This window comes from Aedes aegypti, chromosome 2 (genome assembly GCF_002204515.2).
Source record: "Aedes aegypti strain LVP_AGWG chromosome 2, AaegL5.0 Primary Assembly, whole genome shotgun sequence".
In the NCBI taxonomy this organism is placed as follows: Eukaryota; Metazoa; Arthropoda; class Insecta; order Diptera; family Culicidae; genus Aedes; species Aedes aegypti.
Genome location: NC_035108.1, coordinates 128,019,223 through 128,039,734, shown reverse-complemented (window position 1 = coordinate 128,039,734; position 20,512 = coordinate 128,019,223). Strand labels below are relative to the sequence as shown.

The 20,512-nt window shown below is 42.1% G+C and overlaps 1 protein-coding gene across 3 annotated transcripts in view; it reads right to left on the bottom strand.

Moving 5' to 3' along the window:
• Nucleotides 1-2,615: 2,615 nt before the first annotated feature.
• LOC5573997 (mitogen-activated protein kinase kinase kinase 11) overlaps nt 2,616-20,512 on the bottom strand; it is a 113,656-nt gene continuing 95,759 nt past the window's right edge. For all 3 annotated transcript variants that reach the window (XM_021842313.1, XM_021842314.1, XM_021842315.1), the window contains one exon: nt 2,616-5,039. In XM_021842313.1, the coding sequence (XP_021698005.1) occupies nt 4,484-5,039 (556 nt within the window). In that variant the 3' untranslated portion in view covers nt 2,616-4,483. The remainder of the gene's footprint in view (nt 5,040-20,512) is intronic.

The following is a 20,512-nucleotide window of genomic DNA, read 5'->3' as shown; positions in this document are numbered from 1 at the left end:
GCTATAAATGTCAAGGCGGAAATGTATGCAGTTTGACAGTTCAATACAGAGTTAGAATTAGGGCGAATGTGAAGACTTATACATTCTCAGTAAAATCGGTTTGAAGTTTCCGGGTTTAATTTTAATTCTATACTACGTTTCCGATCGATTTGATCGCATGATGCATTTTTGTAGGATCCATTACAATATTATTTTTGTAGCAAAATATTTAACTTATTTAAATATTATGAATATCATGTTAAAATAAATAAAAATCCATCATGTGCCATTCATCAAAATTTAGAGCTGTTGCGCCCCTCGGTTTTTCGTCGTCTTCAGTTTAACAACAGCGATTGCGCCTTTTGACCTGTTTGACCTCGTCCTTCTGGTTTGACTATCATCAGCTTCGCCGTTCTGCTACGCTCTCTCACACGAACCTTCATCACTAACGCCCTTCTGCACACTCAGTTTGAAACGCGCCCTACTACCACACTCAAGCTCAAATGCGCCCGGTTACCGCAGAGGGGGAAGATGGGCGAAATTAACGTCAGAGTTCGAATCGAAAGAGAATATCAAATGCGCCTTTATGTTTTTCTTACTTATTTCGTGAAAAACGTTATTTTTAAGGAACAGATTTGCATTATATGATTGCAATTTATCAAATCAACTGTTAGGTGAATAAAACTCAGTTTGTTTACATTTGTCAGTAAGGCCCTTAATCTGGTACTGTATTGACTGTTTAACGAGAAACTTGCGACGATCGACGCGCCACCATAATTCATATAACGGTGGGTATTACAACTAACTTGGAGGTGATGATTTCGCAATTTGGAGGTTAAAATCACCTCCAAACACTAGCGATTTTGCGGTGGGATGTTGACGTTTGATCACGAATTGAGTTATTTAACTTCTCATGGGTCTGATTGTAACATTTAAGGGCGTATCTAAAGAATATTGCCATTTGATAGAACAGTCATTTTCGGGAGATTCGGATCTACAACAAGGCACATAACACGAACGGTTTTTTTTACTTCGCGTCTATTTTGTAGTTTTTATTCACTTGTTTTTTTATTTTCTTTTCTGTAGTAGAGCATTGGTGCTTTGAGTTCTACAGTACAATGAATTACATGTAGGATTGCAGCTTTGTGTTGTTTTCCTCTGCCTGCATAGCTAATTTTGTTTATTTAGTTTGTTTAGTTACATGCTCGCCCTATGTTTACTTGGCATTACTTTCTGCAAGATATACTCCACGGGAACAACTGGGATGCTAATTTTCCAGGTTTTATATATATTCAAGTAAACTGTAATTTTTTAACAACGCTTAATTTTGACGATCTATTATTTGTAACTAGGCGTAGACCAATGTTTTAGCAGAAAAATTCACTAAATGTTTTTTGTTCAAAAATTTAACACCAGTTAGGTAATACGTTGTGTAACATCGAAACTGTTGTATTTTATTGTTGTCCATTTTTATATACGATTTTGTTATCAAGTACTTTTTTGGTGTTTCCCATCAATCCTATTTTTCGTAAAAAGCTACACTGTATGCTTGCAATCAAAAGATGCAACCGAAAAAAATACTGTTCCAAAAATAGTCTTTCATATTATGTGTTTTTTTCATTGTTTGATTTGCCATATAAAAGTTAGCTTGCAGTTTTTACGAAATATTTTGGAGAAAAAAGCGACTCTGTGCATCTAAGCAAGTTGATTACAGATTGTTACAATGGTGATTGGGAGGACTGTTGTCGACAGAGGCGACATCTAAGCAGGTACCAATTCCGATTTCCAACGTGTCGGCTAATTGAACGTTTTGAGTGAATTTTAAGGCGATAATTTTACAAAGCAATGTCTGAAAAAAAAAGTTCCTCTAAATAAACTAGCTTACTCGGAAAGTTGGATAAACTGAAAGGTGTCGATGTCACTTCGGGTGCCATAAAACTTTTACTATAAAACAATTAAAAGCCAGTCGACATTTGTTGTCTCATGTACATGAAGATTAAGCCTAAAGATCTCAACAACTTAATTTGTTCTGATTTGATATCCAGAGAGCAAAATTCAATGCTCCAAGCTGTTTGACCAGACCAAACGCTAAATAAAGACCTTCGCGTCGCGTATGGTAGGATAAGGTTCGGATAAGGATAGAGCTATCTTGACGGATGCGCATGAGGTGTTTGAAAGGTGGAAGCAGCACTACGAGAAGCACCTGAGGGGCATGTAGGCAAAATCCCAAGATCGAGCTCGACAGTGCTGTGACAATCCACGGGGATGGATTCCAGGTTGTTCGTATACCTTGGATCATTGGTAACGTCGGGTAACAACTGCAGCAGGGAAATGCGGAGACTTATTATTGCCGGAAATCATCCTTACTATGAACATCATCGGTTTTCTGCCAATTGACGATTCCTGTCACTTGTCATGAGTTCGTCGATTAACATATTTAGTTTGGAAATCTTTGGGATAAACAGCAGTTAGAAATTGAAAAATTCAAGTGAAGTAAGTGGAGAATTATGGACGAGAACTACTTTTCTGGGAAGCTCACAAAAGACTAAAAAGGCGAACCTTAAAGTTCGTTTGAATCTCGCCTGGGACTACGGCAAGGTGATCGATGTTTGTGCTTGTTGTGCTATATTGCGCTAGAACATGTTATACGGAGATCCGGGTTATCAGCCAGGGTACTAGGCTGAGCACTGGACTGATTTTTTGACAAGAGCGCTGGATGGCACTGATGTCATTCTTCCTAAAAAATGTCCAATGGGACGGCACTGGGGCAAGTTGGTCTGCTCAAGATACTACAGCGTCTTCTTGGCGGTAGTTCTTCGTCATCCACCGGTACTGCGATTTCACGTTCGCTATATGCTGTGCTCGGGAGACCGAGTCTTCTTCCGACAGTTGATGCCCTCCATCTTGAGGGTTCAGTGAATCAAGGTATGGGAGCAGTGATATTTTCGGCCGGCCTCACGCAAACTCGTTCCGTCCCTGCTGACGAATAGCTTTTTCAACGTTCAAGAAACCTTTTTCTTCGTCATTACCTTCGCCGGACGACCACTACCGGCCTTTCGCTCCACGCTCAGACAGATCCGGTAAACTGTACTCCCGGGCACGTTTTCGTCTCGAAAGTGTTCTACCGGAATCTTTTTTCCACGATGACCATGCGTTTCGTAAATCCCTACAACACGCTAGCGGCGGGCTTACTGTTTCGACGCCATCTTCGATTGAACTGACAGCCCCCGATTGAAAAGAACCTACCACCCATTTTTAGGGAGTCCAGAGAGCAATTCTCAACACATGTGGAAACTTGATGAAGTATTCCTTGCAATCAATTCAAGTTTGTTTTACCCAATGTAGAGGTGAGAATGAGCCAATTTTGAAAGGATATTTATTTAATGATGAATACATTCTATTGACACAAAAATTTAATGGTATTTGTATGTCACGAAATGGCTTGAAAACTGGTCAACAGATTTGAATGGATTTCTCTACGGGAAAACCGAAGAAGACAGAAACATATTGGAGCTCTCTCATCGATCTTAATGCTGATTACGTTCTATAGCAGCCGTTTTAATTAAGTAAGGCTTGGTAACAGTTCTTTCCTGCTGAAGAGAGTTGATGGACTCTCGAAGCAAGTTAGTGCCGATTCTGGGATAAAGAGAGCCCTGAGCTAGTATGGTCTTATAACACCTTGAGTAACATCATTTTAACCGAGAAAAGTTTCGACATCATAGAATAATCAAGGGAAAGACGCAACAAAATAAAAAAATCTTTTCTGTTTCTAAAATTACAGTATTGGACGAAATTGTGTTGAATAGTAATAAGGTATTGGGCAAGGCATGTGCCTTCGGTCTATAATACATATAGCTGTATAATTTATTTCTACATTACACATCGATTTCTTCTCATGCTTATCTCTATGCTTGTACACAAAAAATAATCACGATTTGTATCACTTTCATGAACTCAAAGTTGTAAAAACTAATAATTTACACATTTCGCGGGTAATAGGACTTTTCACAGAGGTATTTTCTATACAGTTTTAAAGTAGCCTATGTACGCCATTTCGGCCCATGCTACAAGCCAACATGGGCGCGAAAGTTTTCCATGCAATTCATCATACACCCTTAACTTAATTCCTGCGGTATTCTTTTTTTTGTTTTCGACTCCTAATCCGTATTTAGTCTACTGCTTCGCAATCATCATATCTTTATTAATATACAATAAAGTTACTATTATTCCGTATAATATCGCTTATATTATATATTAAAGTCTTTTCTCACAATGCTGAAACGGAATGAAACAGAGAAAGTGGGATTCGTTCCTTTGGACCGAAACCCAGGCAATGGACACACTTATTTAACGAACAAAAAAAAACAATCCTAAACGTAGTATTGCTCCACAAAGAGTACAAAAATTAACAACTAATCTCAACTCAACACAGTTTGCCGTAGAAAAATAAAGATCTTCCATAAATCACACTCGCTTCCCTCGCGGTCCCTCACGCTTACCAGTCTTAGTAACTATTGCCATTCTCCACGTCTTTGTTGGCGGCGCGGCGACACTTTTTGCCCTGGCCAACCCTTTCGTTGTCCTCGTCCGAGCTGGAATCGCACGAGTCGTTGTTGGTCGAGTCGACTCCGATTTCGTCCTCATCATCGTCAACGTCGTCATCGTCATCGTCATCATCGGTGTCCTTAGCGGAAGTCGTGCTCTTGTGCATGGGTTGCTGTTGCTTGATCCGATGGTGCTTGATGGCCGATGGTAATTCCGGATTGCTTTCCAGCGTCGACCGCTGACTGGATGGGGCGTGACTGTACTCGGAGGTGTTCTCCTCGTCCGAAATGGTTACGTTTGATGCGTGCTTGACGTGGACTATCGATCCAACGATGGAAGCGGGTGGCGCGAAGTCACCAGCCAGGGCGGCGGCAGGTGACGGTGAAGCACTTGATGACGGTGAGGTGGGATGTTGGTAGCACTGAGCGGATGCAGCCAGTGGACTAGAGGCAAGGGCTGCTGCATTCGGGAACACCTTACTTCGACGACCACGCTTGATGGGAAGACGAGCAATGCTGGAATGGAAGAAGGAAGTGTAGGGTTAATGTCGTTACTTTACTAATTATAATCAGAGCCGTAGAGTGGCCTCAAGGGCCCTAGGCGAGCTCCAATAGTCCCACAATAAGATTTTTTTTAGATAAAATATAGATACTTTGAAAACTTATTACTCTATGACGATTTCTTCAGGAATTTGCTGTAGAATTTCTCAAAAAGCATCATGAGGAGATGATTGTGAATCGCGATTTTCATACATTTGAATGATAGAAGGATTGGAATTCTATCGATCGATAAATTTAAATAACTTATTTAATGATTTTATTAGCATATCTCAACTGTTTTCCCTTAGGTGCACCACTAATGGTACATTTGCCTTTGTTCCATCTTTCATAATGCTAAATGTATAGTATAGAATATAACGAATAAAAACTTACGTTGTTAATTTTAATTATAATATCTAAAACAAAAATAAATTGTTAGTATAGGCACTTTAAGAAGGAAAATAAGAAAAATAACCATCATCGTTCTTCGAAGCAATCAAAAGCAGATTATTTACTTCAAACTAAAATATTCTTAAATTATTCATATTCACTGTTCTGCACAGATTGTCTTAAGAACAATGTTTTAATTCATGGAAATATATTTGAACATGTTCTAAATAAATGGCTTTAAATTTTAACGAGTGATAGAATGATAAGATTTTGAACAATAAGCTAAGAAACTGTTTTAGGCATTTAAAAAAAAACTATTTTTACACATTGCTGAATCATTCATGTGTTGCACACTTAAATTATTTCACCGACCTCAGTAAAATTTTCTCGCCGAGAACCCAACAGCTGAGAATTCAGTAATTTTTAATGCCGAATCTCGGTACTTATTTTACCGAGATTTCGGCAATCCGAATTTTTTGGTTAACGTTACTGAGATTCGGTAAACGTTTACCGAGATCTCGGTAACAGTTTTACCGAGAATCGTCAAATTATTACCGAGATATCAGCTGTTGGGTTCTGGGCGAAACCGTTTAAGTGTGTGTGACACTTTGTACTTCACCAGTGTTTCAATAATGAAGAGCTTTTTATGTCGTTTCTCTAATGCACAATGGTCCGAATCCACAATTTAGCAGGAAAAGTGTTTTCTCTGTTCTAGTTGATAGTTGATTCACAATTGAATTTTGCACAAAGTTTTAAGTAATCAAATTTCATCAACCAAAAAAGTATGAGTCAAAATTTTAACTTAAATAAGGACCACCCTATTCAACTTTTTTCTTAGAAGATGTAAAACTCAATTACGAATAACTTGTCTGAGGACATCGAACGTCTAAAATCAACTGGAACAGAGAAAACACTTCTTTCCTGCTGAATTGTGGATTCGGTTCGGACCATTCTGCAATGTGTTTGTAACATTTTTTGTGGGCTTCGTGGCCGAGCGGTTAGTGTTACGCAGTGAGCACATCGTGTCGTGTCGTGGGATGTAATAATTTTGAATATAAAAAAAACTAGATACTTACACGCAGAGAAATATATTGTAAATGCAAACGAAATCTGTATAGATTCAACAAATTTTATTATTGACTCACGGCTTATCGGCAATTTTTGTTGACTCAATGATAACTTCCATTTATTCCTACAAAATAAATTGTTGTTTCTAAAAATGTCTCAAAATAGCCAGCTGTCAAAAACAAAAAGAAATGCAATTGAAACAAAAATATAATTTGTTGATTCTAAAAACACCCCATATTGAAGTAACACAGAATGTGTGTTGAAAGAAAAACCAACTATTGTTGTTTCTACAATTCTGTTCATTGATATTAACAAAGCATTTCATTGATTTAAGAATATTTTTTTATTAACATTCCTACTAATTCAATGCGTAAGCTTTACAGATTGTTACGAAACCCCCCTCTCGTAGTGCCGCACCTGCTATCCAGCACCTTGCGCATTAGATCAGAGTGACAGCGACGACAACGGATTGGGTGACATGTATGGCATCAGACAAAGGAAGGAGATTTAAAGATAGATGTTTGTAGCGCGAGGTTAAAATAGTGAAATCTTTTCCAGTATTTTCGGTTGTAATTGCTAATATTTTTACTAAGAATCTTTATACTTTGCTATTAAACTAATTGAACTCTCAGGTGAGAACAAATTTTGAAATTATAATGAATTCATACAGTATATGCCGATTGTTCTCAGGTTTCCCATTTATGAGGTTATCCCTTGAATTTGCTTCGTCACTTCGTTTACTGACATAACTATCATTAAGGTAAAACTACAATAATTATACCCCTGTAAATTCTAAAAATAACTATTCAGTCAGGTCATATTCGCCCTACCCGAGATTCAGTTTGCACTGAGTAGCGAGACAATAATTAGAGTGCTTAATGCATAAAACGTAAGTCTATCTGAAATTGTACCAGAGCAACAAATCTAATAATGTAATTTGTTTATAGGAAACTTTAACGTTACCCGAATAAATTCGTTAAAAAGTTCGTGACGTCTCTGACTCTGTGGATAAGGCCACAATTTAAAGTTTCGTTTTCTCGGTTGAACTGGATCTGGAAATAATGTCGCGTTCGTGTCAAGTTCACGACGAACACAGTTTGGAGCAGAGCTGCTTTTTGTGTGGACAACCGGACACCAGCCAAATGGTTAGCTGCGATGAATGTCAAAGGTGGTACCACTTTGCTTGTGTGGGCGTAACCGACGCTATCGCTGATTATGACTGGAGCTGCCAGAGATGCCAAGGTGCCAGAATCTCTGCTCCAGCGATCACTACGTCCGCTGTTACGTCAATAAGCCATATCGTGCCATCTACAAGTGCAGAAATGCTGCCAGAGGTAACTTCGGAGTCTCATAACACAGCTGGAATCGTAAATATAGCCTGCTCAGTGCCGCCTAATAATCTATCGATGAACCAACGTTTTTGCAAGCGTCTTCATCGAGTATTACATGTGATCCCACACGCACCTACACCAGTTTTATGTCAATTCCAATGATTGATCCGTTAACGACAACTGCATCCTCAACACTCCCGCCGTACGCTGTGCCCCCTCCATCATCACATTCAGTACAGCCTACACCTGACTCTCCTGTGTCGTTAGCTCGGCAGAACTTTATTTCCCGATTGCCGAATGAACTCCGGCTGCGGTTCTTAGAAGAAGAACAGGCTCTAGAAATGAAGCACCTCTTTGAGAGATACCAATTACTATTAGATCGCGTCTCCAATTCGACGACCAGCAACCCTCCACCTGCGGCATATTATAGCGGTACTTCGAGCACAGCTGCGCAGTGTCATCTATTTTCGGCTCATCAACCACGGATGGCAACTGTCGGCTTACCACCTGCTCCCGTTCTACCCAATCCGCAATCCCATTCTTCCCCGGTGATGAATTCTCAGAGCTTTAACAGACCGTCTCGTGGTGGCATTTGTTTCCAGTCACATTCTCCACCGGTGCAAAATCGAGTGAATCAAGAATTTCTTAATGCCAACCCACTACAAATGACTGCATTTGGAAACGACTCAACAGTGCTTAACAGAAGCCAAATCGCTGCTCGCCAGGCCGTGTCCAAGGACCTTCCGGAGTATAACGGTGATCCGGAACAATGGCCCTTGTTTTTCGGTACCTTCGAGGGCACAACGCGAATGTGTGGATACACTGCGGAAGAGAACATGATGCGTTTGCAGAAATGCTTAAAAGGAAAGGCCCTTGAAGCGGTGCGTTCTCAATTGCTCCATCCAGGAAACATTGACAGTGTATTAGCAACACTAAAAATGCTCTTTGGCCGACCGGAGATAATAGTACACTCGCTTATACAGAAGATTCAATCATTACCAGCTCCAAAACCCGACAAGTTGAACACATTGATCGACTTCGCCATTGCCGTTAGAAACATGGTAGCTACGGTTCAAAACTGTAACCTGGATGAACATCTGTGCAATATTTCTCTCCTACAAAGTCTTGTAGATAGACTGCCACCCATGATACGATTGAATAGGGCGACCCATCGACAAGGATTGTTTCGTGTAACCCTCACGGAATTTAGCTCGTGGCTGTACACGCTCGCCGAAGCAGCAAGTACCGTAACTATACCGCAAATCCAGAATGAGCCGGAAAAACCACGACGCCTACGAAGAGACGACGGGTTCCTGAACGCTCACTGTGAGCCTAGCCCAAAATCATGTGAATATGGAGCAAATTCGAGCGAGTGCATAATATGTCAAGGAGGTTGCGAAAGTGTAGGAGATTGCAAACAGTTCTTGATGTTAGATCATCCGTCGCGATGGAACCTACTCCGCGAATTCAAGCTTTGCCGAAGTTGTCTTGCGAAGCACCCCGGACCATGTAAATCGACCAGGACATGTGGTAAAAATGGATGCACATTCAAACACCACAGGTTGCTGCATAACGATGCAAAAGATAATCGACCAATGACCTCTGGCGCGATAGCAGCTGGGAATCATCATGATAGCGGGTGTAATCGGACCAGTCATAACGACGCTGGACTCAACTGCAACACTCATCAAGCAGATAGTAAACCTGTTTTGTTCCAGTATGTCCCTGTTACCCTGCATAACCAAGGGATGAAAATACGAACCTACGCTTTTCTGGATCTTGGATCTTCGGTCACCTTATTGGAGGAAAACTTGGCTTCCGAGCTGCGATTGGAAGGACATAGCTATCCACTATGTCTTCGTTGGACTGGTGATACATGTAGATATGAAGATTCAGCCAAAATTGTTGCTGTGGATATTTCTGGGTCACGCGATGAATCAAACCTACATAGACTTGCCGAAGTCTTTACTGTGAAGCAATTGAAACTACCGTATCAGTCCCTCCGGTTCAAAGTGTTACGATGGGAAATAAGGCGGAGAATTATGACTCGTAACAAACAATAACTTTATTCAATAATTAATAATTAAACGAATTAAAATGTACATGCTCTGCACACAGGTGTACTGCTACTCGTATATGTACGAACTGATGACAGACTTCTTCGGTGACGTAGCAGTTGGCACTGCCGATAGGCGACAGTGTAGAAGAATGGCAGAGTCGGCGATAGGGGTGCCCAACACCTCCCCTGTTTAATAAAGCTGATACGGCTCGTAGCGGATCGGTGCACGTCGTTGCCTCGATGATCGTCGCTGAATAACTTCATCTAACTCAGGTTGCCTAACCGGAGTTCTCTGTCGACGTTGCTGCTGATCTGGTTGCATCAGGTTCCGTAGGAATTCCAACTGTAACTCGTTCAATCCATCAGGCTCAGTTGGCGGTTCTACTGCTTCTACAGCAGCTTCGGAGTTTGTTGGATTTAAACTCCACGTGTCGAGCAGAATATCGAGTGGAACATCTGGATTGGTTACTTCTGGGTTGCTTTTGCTGCCGTAGCGGTTTCGTAACTGGTTGCTGTGACAGCGGATGAGCCGTTTACGATCAGGCAGCCAAATGTTGTACATGACTTGCCCAATACGTTCCACTACTTCTCCTGGTATCCAGCTCCACTCGTTTCCGTGGTGTACTTGCGCATACACTTGTTCCTTGACATCAAAATACTTGGCTTTTGCTCCATGTTTTTCGTTGTACTGGCTGTCTTGTTTGGAGTTCACATCCTTGAAGAATTTGCTTGGTGGTTTCATGAGCTCAAACGATGTTCGAAGAGGTTTGCCGAAAAGAATCTCGGCAGGTGATTTTCCTCCTGGCGCATTTCGACTGGGTGTAGAGCGATAGCAGAGCAAGAAAGTGTCTATGGCTTGGTCTATATCTTCCCCTCCTGCTTGAATTTTCTTAATTGTCCTTTTGAAGGTATCGACAAACCTTTCGGCTAATCCATTGCTCTGTGGATGGAATGGAGCAATTTTCAGATGCATGATACCGTTGGACTCGCAAAATCTCTCAAATGCATCGCTGGTTAGTTGGGCTCCGTTGTCGGAAACTAAGACTTCCGGCATACCAAACCGGCTGAAGATTTTACGAAGAATAGCTATGGTGGCTGCTGTCGTGATTCGCTTTGTTGGAACTACCTCGGGCCATTTGGACAGTGCATCAACCAGCAGAAGATAGTAAGTATCGTTGACGGGACCTGCGAAGTCCACATGAACCCTCTGCCATGGCTTTTCAGGCACTGGCCATGATTGCAATTTAGTTTTGGTGTCTGTTTTGGCCACCGCTGCGCATTCATGACAATTTCGAACCAGAGCGGTGATGTGGTCGTCGATATTTGGCCAATAAACGAAATTTCGAGCTAAGGAGCGCATTCGTTCGATCCCCGGATGTCCCTTGTGCAGCTGCTGAAGCACCTTTTGTTGCAGCTTCTTGGGGATAACCACTCGGTCGCCGTACATCAGGACCTTCTGCGCTTCATACAGCGAATCTCGACGTGCGAAAAACTGTTGTACGCTTGAATGCTCACTGGTTGCTTCGGTAGGCCAGCCTTTCCTGATGAAGCTCGTAACTTTACGCAGTGCTTCGTCCTGTGCTGTCTCTTCCGCTATCATTTTGTATGAAACGGGAAGATGTTCGATGGACTGGCCTACAACATTGCAGATAACCTTTTCGATCTCGATGGACGCAATTACGAAATCCTCATCTGGCTTGATGTGAGAATTTATCAGGCGTGACAGAATATCTGCGTGACCAAAATGGTCCGTAGAAATATACTCGATTTGAAAGTCGTATAATAACATGGTGAGCGCCCATCTCTGTAGCCGGTTGGCTGTGTATGGTGGAATACCTTGTTTCGATCCAAAAATTGCCAGCAGCGGTTTATGGTCGGTCTGGAGAGTGAAGCGTCTTCCATAGATCATTCGATGAAATTTGGTGACCGCGTAAACCAATCCCAACGCTTCCTTTTCAATTTGGCTGTATCGGGATTCTGCTGGTGTGAGGCTTCTTGATGCGTGATACACAGCCTTTTCGGAGCCGTCTGGAAATCGATGAGCTATGCGGGCGCCAATGCCCACATTTGATGCGTCGGCTGATACTACTATATCCAAACGAGGATTATAGTGCGTCAGCATGAGAGGAGATTGCAAGATTTCCTTAAATCGATCAAACGACCGTTGGCACTCATCTGTCCATTCGAAACTGGTTCCTTGCTTCAAAAGTTCGTCCAGAGGGTGGCGAAGCTTTCGCATTTCTCGAATATACTTCCCGTAATAATTTATCGCACCTAAGTACGACCGCAGCGTCGAGACATCGCTAGGAGGTGGCATGTTCACTATCGCTTTCACCTTTTCAGGATCAGGGCGGATGCCCTCCTTGTCTAGAAGTTGCCCCAGATAGTTCACTTGGCGCATGAAGAATCGACATTTATCGATCTTAACGGTGAACCCATATTCTTGAAGGCGTTCGAGTACTTTATATAGGTTCTTCCTATGTTCCTCCTCTGTGCGACCCCCAACGAGAACGTCGTCGAGGTATGGGCAAGTGCAGTCCAGCCCAGCTAACATCGCATCCATAATTTGTTGGAATGCACCCGGGGCGCTTTTGATACCGGGTGATAACCGGTTGAACTGGTAAAGGCCCTTATGCGTATTGATGTTGATCAACTTCCTGCTTTCGTCATCCACCTGGACCTGAAGGTACGCATCTGATAAATCGATATGGCTGAACACTGTACAGTTAGCCATTCGATTGAAAATATCCTCCGGGAGAGGCAATGGGTAATTGTTTGCCTCAAGTGCATTATTCAATCCGGTGGAAAAATCGGCGCAAATTCGAACGGTGCGATCTGGTTTACGCACCACCACAATTGGTGCGGCCCAATCTGCGTACGTTATTGGCGTGATGATACCTTTATCTTGCAGGCGTTTCAATTCATCTTCAACGACGGCCTCCATGTTGTACGAAACCGGTCGCTTTGGCTTGAATACCGGTTGAACGTCTTTTTTGAGCGACAAATGCACCTGCATCTTTGAGCACAACCCCAACTGATCGGTGAAAACGGTCGGGTACTTGGCTTTCAATGCAGCGACTTGGTGGTCTTCTTGCTTGGCGTCAACCAACTTGCAGAACGACGAGAATGGTACGTCCCACAGCCCAAACTTATCGAGTAGGTCTGAGCCTAGAACGTTAAGAGATAGATTAGTTCTACATACGTAACAGTTACCTTCTCTTTGATCGCCGCTGATGGAAATACAGGCACGGAACATAGCAGCGATTCCCAATTTATCGCCAGATGCGGTCTGAACTTCACAGTCCGGTGGCGATGTTTTCGGTGCTCCGATTTTGAGCCAGTTTTGTCTGGATATAATGGTGATATCAGAACCGGAGTCTAGTTGAAGGTTAACCGGAACTCCGTTGATGGTTGTCTCGACGTATCTTCTGCTCCGTGTGACGTTTTTCACGACGACAATCTTGCTTGAAGGTTTGTTCCGATTCGCTGGCTTTCCTTTTCCTGACTTTGGACGTGATTTTGACGAAAAACAGCTGCAATAGCCTTCCTTGTGGCCCGTTCTACCGCAATCTCGACACTTATGATCCTTGAAGTTGCAGTGGTTGGCAAAGTGCATGCCACCACAAGACCAACACGGTGTCTTCGGTGCCTGGTCTTTTGAACGGTTTGATTTCTCCTTTCGATTTGGCTGAGAGTGCGTTCGAACGGCATTTGTTGCAGCCACGGCTGGCGTGGGGGGTTTTCCTCCAATGAGCACCGTATCCTGCTTCAAATTGATCAGACTCTTGCACTCTTCGACGATTTTCTCCAGGGTCATATCGCTGGTCTCGTTCATTCTCGAAAGAAGGCGCATTCGTATGTCCGAATCCTTAGGTGATTTGAGCCCACATACGAAGATAAGACATTTGAATTGATCTTCCTTTAGCTCTTGGAGCTTAAAATCAACACATGCTTTGTTGACTTTACACGAGTAGCTGATAAAATCCTCATCTTCGTCCTTCGTCGTCTGAAGGCACTGATAACGTCGATGGAACGTAGATACCGGTGTACCGAAGATGGTCCTCAGTTTGGCTACAGTTTCCTCAAACGAAAACTCCTTCGACAGTTTGGGGAGGATGAATGACGTGTACCGTTCGTGCGCAGAAGGACTCAGTTTTCGCAGTAACAAGCGCACCTTGGCATCGTCCTCCAGCTGGGCGGCATCCTTCTCAAAAAGATCCGCATACCGTGAAAACCAAGCATCGAACGAGTAACCTTTTTCAAGGTCGTATGCAAATTCCGTGATATTCGTCGCTAAGGAATCCAATATCAACTCGTTGCGGTTTGCGTTTTGGATATTTCCTTCGATTGCCGCCACATGCTGCGACAGCTTTGTCATCAGCGCCTGCTGATTGCTGAGAATTTGCAAAATTGTGTCTTTGAATGGTTGTTCACCACTGCCGGCCAACGAAGATGGCGCCTGTGGCTGCGACATTCTCACACGCGGTTTTCGGCGGCGCGATACTTTCGACCCGAAATTCGGTACTCCGCGAACTTCCGCAGACTCGTCGCCACTTTGTTACGATGGGAAATAAGGCGGAGAATTATGACTCGTAACAAACAATAACTTTATTCAATAATTAATAATTAAACGAATTAAAATGTACATGCTCTGCACACAGGTGTACTGCTACTCGTATATGTACGAACTGATGACAGACTTCTTCGGTGACGTAGCAGTTGGCACTGCCGATAGGCGACAGTGTAGAAGAATGGCAGAGTCGGCGATAGGGGTGCCCAACACAAAGATCTTTTAAAGAAGCATAAACATCTTCAAGGTGTACCGGTGGACTCGTACTCAGAGGTTCAACCGCGAATACTTATTGGGATGAACAACGTTAGACTAGCGCATCGCTTGGAGAGTCGGGAAGGAGGAGAAAATGAGCCCATTGCAGCCAAAACGAGATTGGGATGGATGGTGTTTGGAACGTGCTCTACAGGTGGACACTCCAGCTCGACAACGATTCCACATAGCTTCCATGTTTGCCACCACTTGATAGAAACAGACATGGAGCTCAACTCTGATGTAAAAAGCTATTTTGCTCTGGAAAGCGTGGGCATTTCAAAGCCAGAGAGATTGCTTCTCTCAACCGAGGACGAACGTGCTATGAATATGATGCGTTCTGTGACAAAGTTTGATAATTGAAGGTACTGTACCGGATTATTGTGGAAGTACGACGACGTCCGACTCCCTGACAGCAAGCCCATGGCACTTCGACGGCATGCGTGTCTAATGAAAAGAATGCAGCGTGACCCCGATTTAGCTTCAACGTTGATGAATAAGATGGACGAGTACATCATGAAAGGATACGTTCGTAAAATGTCTTCGGAAGAGCAGCGAAAACAAAGCAACCGTATATGGTATTTACCGATGTTTCCCGTGTACAACCCGAACAAACCCAACAAAGTTCGAATTGTATGGGATGCGGCGGCTGTCGTGGCAGGGACCTCTCTCAACGCTGTCCTGATGAAGGGGCCAGACCAGCTGACAGCTCTACCGTTTGTATTGTATCGATTCCGGGAGAAACGTATAGCTGTTTCCGGCGACATCGCGGAAATGTTTCTTCGCATTCAAATGAATGAAGATGATCAGCAGTGCCAGCTTATTTTATGGTGTGATCGAAATGGCACGATCGGTGAGTACATAGTAACGGTAATGACCTTCGGTGCTAAATGTTCGCCTAGCTGCGCCCAGTACGTAGTTAAACAAAACGCGAATCGGTTTCAACCTGAATTTCCAGAAGCCGTAGAAGTTATTGAGAAGGGCCACTATGTCGACGACATGCTAGCGAGCGTTTATACGGAAGAAGAGGCTATAAAGTTAGCGAAGGATGTGCGTCACATACATCAGCAGGGAGGTTTCACGATGAGAAATTGGATTTCGAACTCAACAGTCGTTGTAAATTGAGGAATCGTAACTTGTTTTTTATTAATCACCGTCGTACTAATTATGCAAAATTTTCTCCTCTAAACCGAATGATGAGTTTATATAATCAACATTGCGAAACAATAGACTTAACAATGTCGCGTAGTAACCTAAGAATATACTTTAACTCTGTAAGATATAACAGTATATATATTTAAGTGTTAACATGTAGTCTACTTTGATTGACGATAATAAATAAATAAATAAATAAATGCTTTAGGGGATACCCACACAACAGAGAAAAGCCTGGATGTGAACAAGGACACGGTATTGGAAAAAGTCCTTGGTATGTGGTGGGACACAAAAACAGATACATTCCGCTACAAGTTATCAACCGAACGGAATCAGAAATTGCTTACTGGTCAGAAACACCCAACGAAACGTGATATTCTGCGCGTTTTAATGTCGGTCTACGATCCCCTTGGCCTGTTGTCCAACTACATGATACTTTTGAAGTTGCTCTTCCAAGAAATTTGGCGAGTGGGTATTTCATGGGACGACGAAATTGGCAGGCAACAATTAGAAAAATGGAACCACTGGCTCGATCTTCTCCCTACGGCCGAATCTGTCCGAATCCCTCGATGTTACCACCTGTCACCTTCGCGAGGAATCGAAAGAACCGTAGAACTCCATACGTTCGTTGATGCTAGCGAACTTGGGTATGCTGCCGTTTGCTATTTCCGGTTCACTGAAGGAGAAAATATCTCATGCTCATTGGTAGGTTCTAAAAGTCGAGTTGCACCAATAAAATTTGTGTCAATTCCACGTCTTGAGCTTCAGGCTGCCGTTATTGGTACCAGGTTAGCCAAAAGCATCGAAGAGGGTCACTCCATAAAAATTACACGTCGCTATTTTTGGACAGACGCACGGGACGTCATGTGTTGGCTCAAATCCGACCACCGAAAATATTCGCAATTTGTTGCTTTTCGCGTCGGGGAAATATTGGAAGCAACAGATGTGTCGGAATGGAAATGGCTGCCAGGTAAATCCAACATTGCCGACGAGGGCACAAAATGGAAGAACCACCCAATTTTCGACGTAGACTCTCGATGGTTTTCTGGACCGCCTTTCTTATCAAGACCGATTGAAGAATGGCCAACAACGTGTATAAACCAAGAAACTAAAGAGGAATTGCGACCAAGGTTAATGCACCACTCCATGTATGGAGGCAATAATATGCTGCGACCTGAATTTTACTCTAGTTGGAGACGAATACAACGAATTTCTGCTTCAGTTCTGCGTTTTCCTGCTAATGTTAGGCGTAAAATGAAAGGCGAACAACTTCTTCTAGGTCCACTCACTAGCGAAGAGTTATTATCGGCTCAAATTTTCCTCTTCAAGCGTGCTCAATGGGAATGTTATGGTAACGAGATGACAACGTTGTCGCGTCACGAGGAATCAAGAACGCCAATCCTACCTAAGACAAGCTCTCTCTACAAATTAGGCCCAGCTCTCGACTCAACCGGCTTGATGCGCATACACAGTCGTATCGATGTGTGTGACTTCGCTGGTGAAAATACACAGTTTCCAATTGTTTTACCACGAAGCCATCCACTAACTAAGTTAGTGCTCCAAGATATCCACGAAAAATACCACCATCAATGCAACGAGACGTTCGTTAACGAAGCACGTAAAAGATTTTACATACCAAAAGTGCGTGTCGAGTGTAATAGAATTCGCAGAGATTGTCAACGTTGTAAAATTCGCCGCGCAAGACCGGAGCTTCCAATGATGGCTAACCTACCCAAGGAGAGATTGGCGGCGTACGTGCGCCCATTTTCTTATATCGGCGTAGATTACTTTGGGCCTTATCAAGTCACAGTCCGAAGACGCCCTGAGAAACGCTGGGGAGTCCTGGTGACCTGTTTGACGACTAGAGCTATTCATATTGAAATAGCTAATTCCCTATCGACTGATTCATGCATAATGGCTCTTCATAACTGCTTTGGTAGACGGGGAACTCCAATAGAAATAATAAGTGATCGTGGAACCAATTTCGTGGGAGCATCCAAGGAGCTGAAGGAAGCGCAAGCTCTCATCGATAGCCATCAGTTGGCGACAGAATTCACAACACCAACTACAACTTGGAGATTCAATCCTCCCGCGTCACCACATATGGGAGGCGCTTGGGAGCGATTGATACAGACTGTCAAGCGGATTCTGACGGAACTGAAACTCAACCATTCGCCCACCGACGAAGTTTTAAGGAACTCAATGATCAAAATTGAAAACATTGTCAACAGCAGACCTCTCACTCACGTCCCCATCGATGACGAGTCGTCACCGGCCTTAACACCGAACCATTTTTTGGTCGGTTCTTCAAATGGTTCAAAACCCCTTGTACCCTATAGCTGTGAAACATTCTTGGCAGACTTCAGACATTCTCGCAAACTATTTCTGGAAACGATGGGTCAATGAATACGCTCCGGAAATTACTCGCAGAACTAAATGGTACAGCCCTACAAAATCGATTGTTTTGGGAGATGTCGTGATCATAGTGGATTCAACCCTTCCGAGAAACTGTTGGCCCAAGGGCAGAGTAATAGCTATCAAAACTTCGAAGGATGGTCAAGTGCGCTCAGCTACTGTCCAAACCATTTCCGGAATATATGAACGACCAGTAGTAAAATTGGCGGTACTGGACATCGCAGGAAACAGAAGCATGCTGGACCAGGGTCCACCTGCTGGGGGGACTGTTACGAACACCCCTCTCGTAGTGCCGCACCTGCTATCCAGCACCTTGCGCATTAGATCAGAGTGACAGCGACGACAACGGATTGGGTGACATGTATGGCATCAGACAAAGGAAGGAGATTTAAAGATAGATGTTTGTAGCGCCAGGTTAAAATAGTGAAATCTTTTCCAGTATTTTCGGTTGTAATTGCTAATATTTTTACTAAGAATCTTTATACTTTGCTATTAAACTAATTGAACTCTCAGGTGAGAACAAATTATGAAATTATAATGAATTCATACAGTATATGCCGATTGTTCTCAGGTTTCCCATTTATGAGGTTATCCCTTGAATTTGCTTCGTCACTGCGTTTACTGACATAACTATCATTAAGGTAAAACTACAATAATTATACCCCTGTAAATTCTAAAAATAACTATTCAGTCAGGTCATATTCGCCCTACCCGAGATTCAGTTTGCACTGAGTAGCGAGACAATAATTAGAGTGCTTAATGCATAAAACGTAAGTCTATCTGAAATTGTACCAGAGCAACAAATCTAATAATGTAATTTGTTTATAGGAAACTTTAACGTTACCCGAATAAATTCGTTAAAAAGTTCGTGACGTCTCTGACTCTGTGGATAAGGCCACACAGATTATATTTGATCATTGAATTTGTGTTTCGAATTAATAGGTGTAAGATGATATAGTCCCGTACAATCACCGCTGCTAAACCGACCGGTCGAAACAAATTTAGTAAATTCTGAAATAAACAAAATTAAAATAATCAACTTGTCTTGCAATTTAATCAATTGTTTTTAATTACCTATAGCTTTCCTTCCTTTCGAATTTACACCGTCATAACCATCATGAATAGTAAAATCATCTTTTTAATATGATTACTAAAAGAATATTGTATTTAACTACGACGGAAAATATATACTCACCAAAGATATTAAAATTGACAGCTACCGAATATGCCATGGACACTTCTTTTTCAGCTTTAAACAAAATTTAATTTTTGCCTTCAACTTTTCTGTTTATTTCTTAAATACAAAATAACGACCAGAAAAAAAAAGTTGATTCAACAAAATGATATTGTTGAAATAACAATTGTTATTTGTTGAAATGAAAATCGAGCATCAATATTTCATTCGACACAGAATTTTGTAGTTTCAAAAATATGCCGGATTAGAAACAAACCACCAGATGGATTGATTCAATGCAAACAAGAATTGTTGGTTCTAATAGGCGCGTTCTTAGATTCAACCCTACAATATTATTCTGCGTGTATACAAAAAAATCAACATACTAACTCCAATTTTTGAAAATTTTCGAGAATGGAGTCCAGGATTTGGTGAATATATCTTTAAGCGTTGGTTTTTTATGAATACTTTGTATGAAACACTTTCAGAATATTCAATTTTGCACATTTTTGCTGAAGGCACCAAAAAGATATCTCGATTATTTTTCAAATTATTGACGATTTTCGTTTAAAAACATATTATTTTCAACATTTTGTTAATTTCTTCAAACAAAAAACGTCTTTACAGTTTTTTTTTACCATAAACAGAGAAAAAGATAATCTTTCTAATGGCGATAAAAGATTGAGAATCCGTTTGCGCCTTTCAGAGATATCAGCATTTGGAAACAACATTGTTTTCCAAGAAAATCTCTGATAACTCTGTAACCATACACACTAAGCTCTTACGGTGAATTTCACCGTAATCTCAACAGCTTCGTCGGCATTTAACGGATTCCGGTGATTTTTTACCGAATACTGTAAACATTTACCGTACTCCGTTAATTTATTTTACCGAACTGTTCAGCTGTTGAAATTTCACAGGAATCCGTAAAATAATTTAAGTGTGTAAGTTATAGAACAGTAGTTTGTTCGGCGAAAAGTTGCGCAATAGGCCTATTCACATGACGTCTCAAATCAGCTGATCGGGAAGCACTTT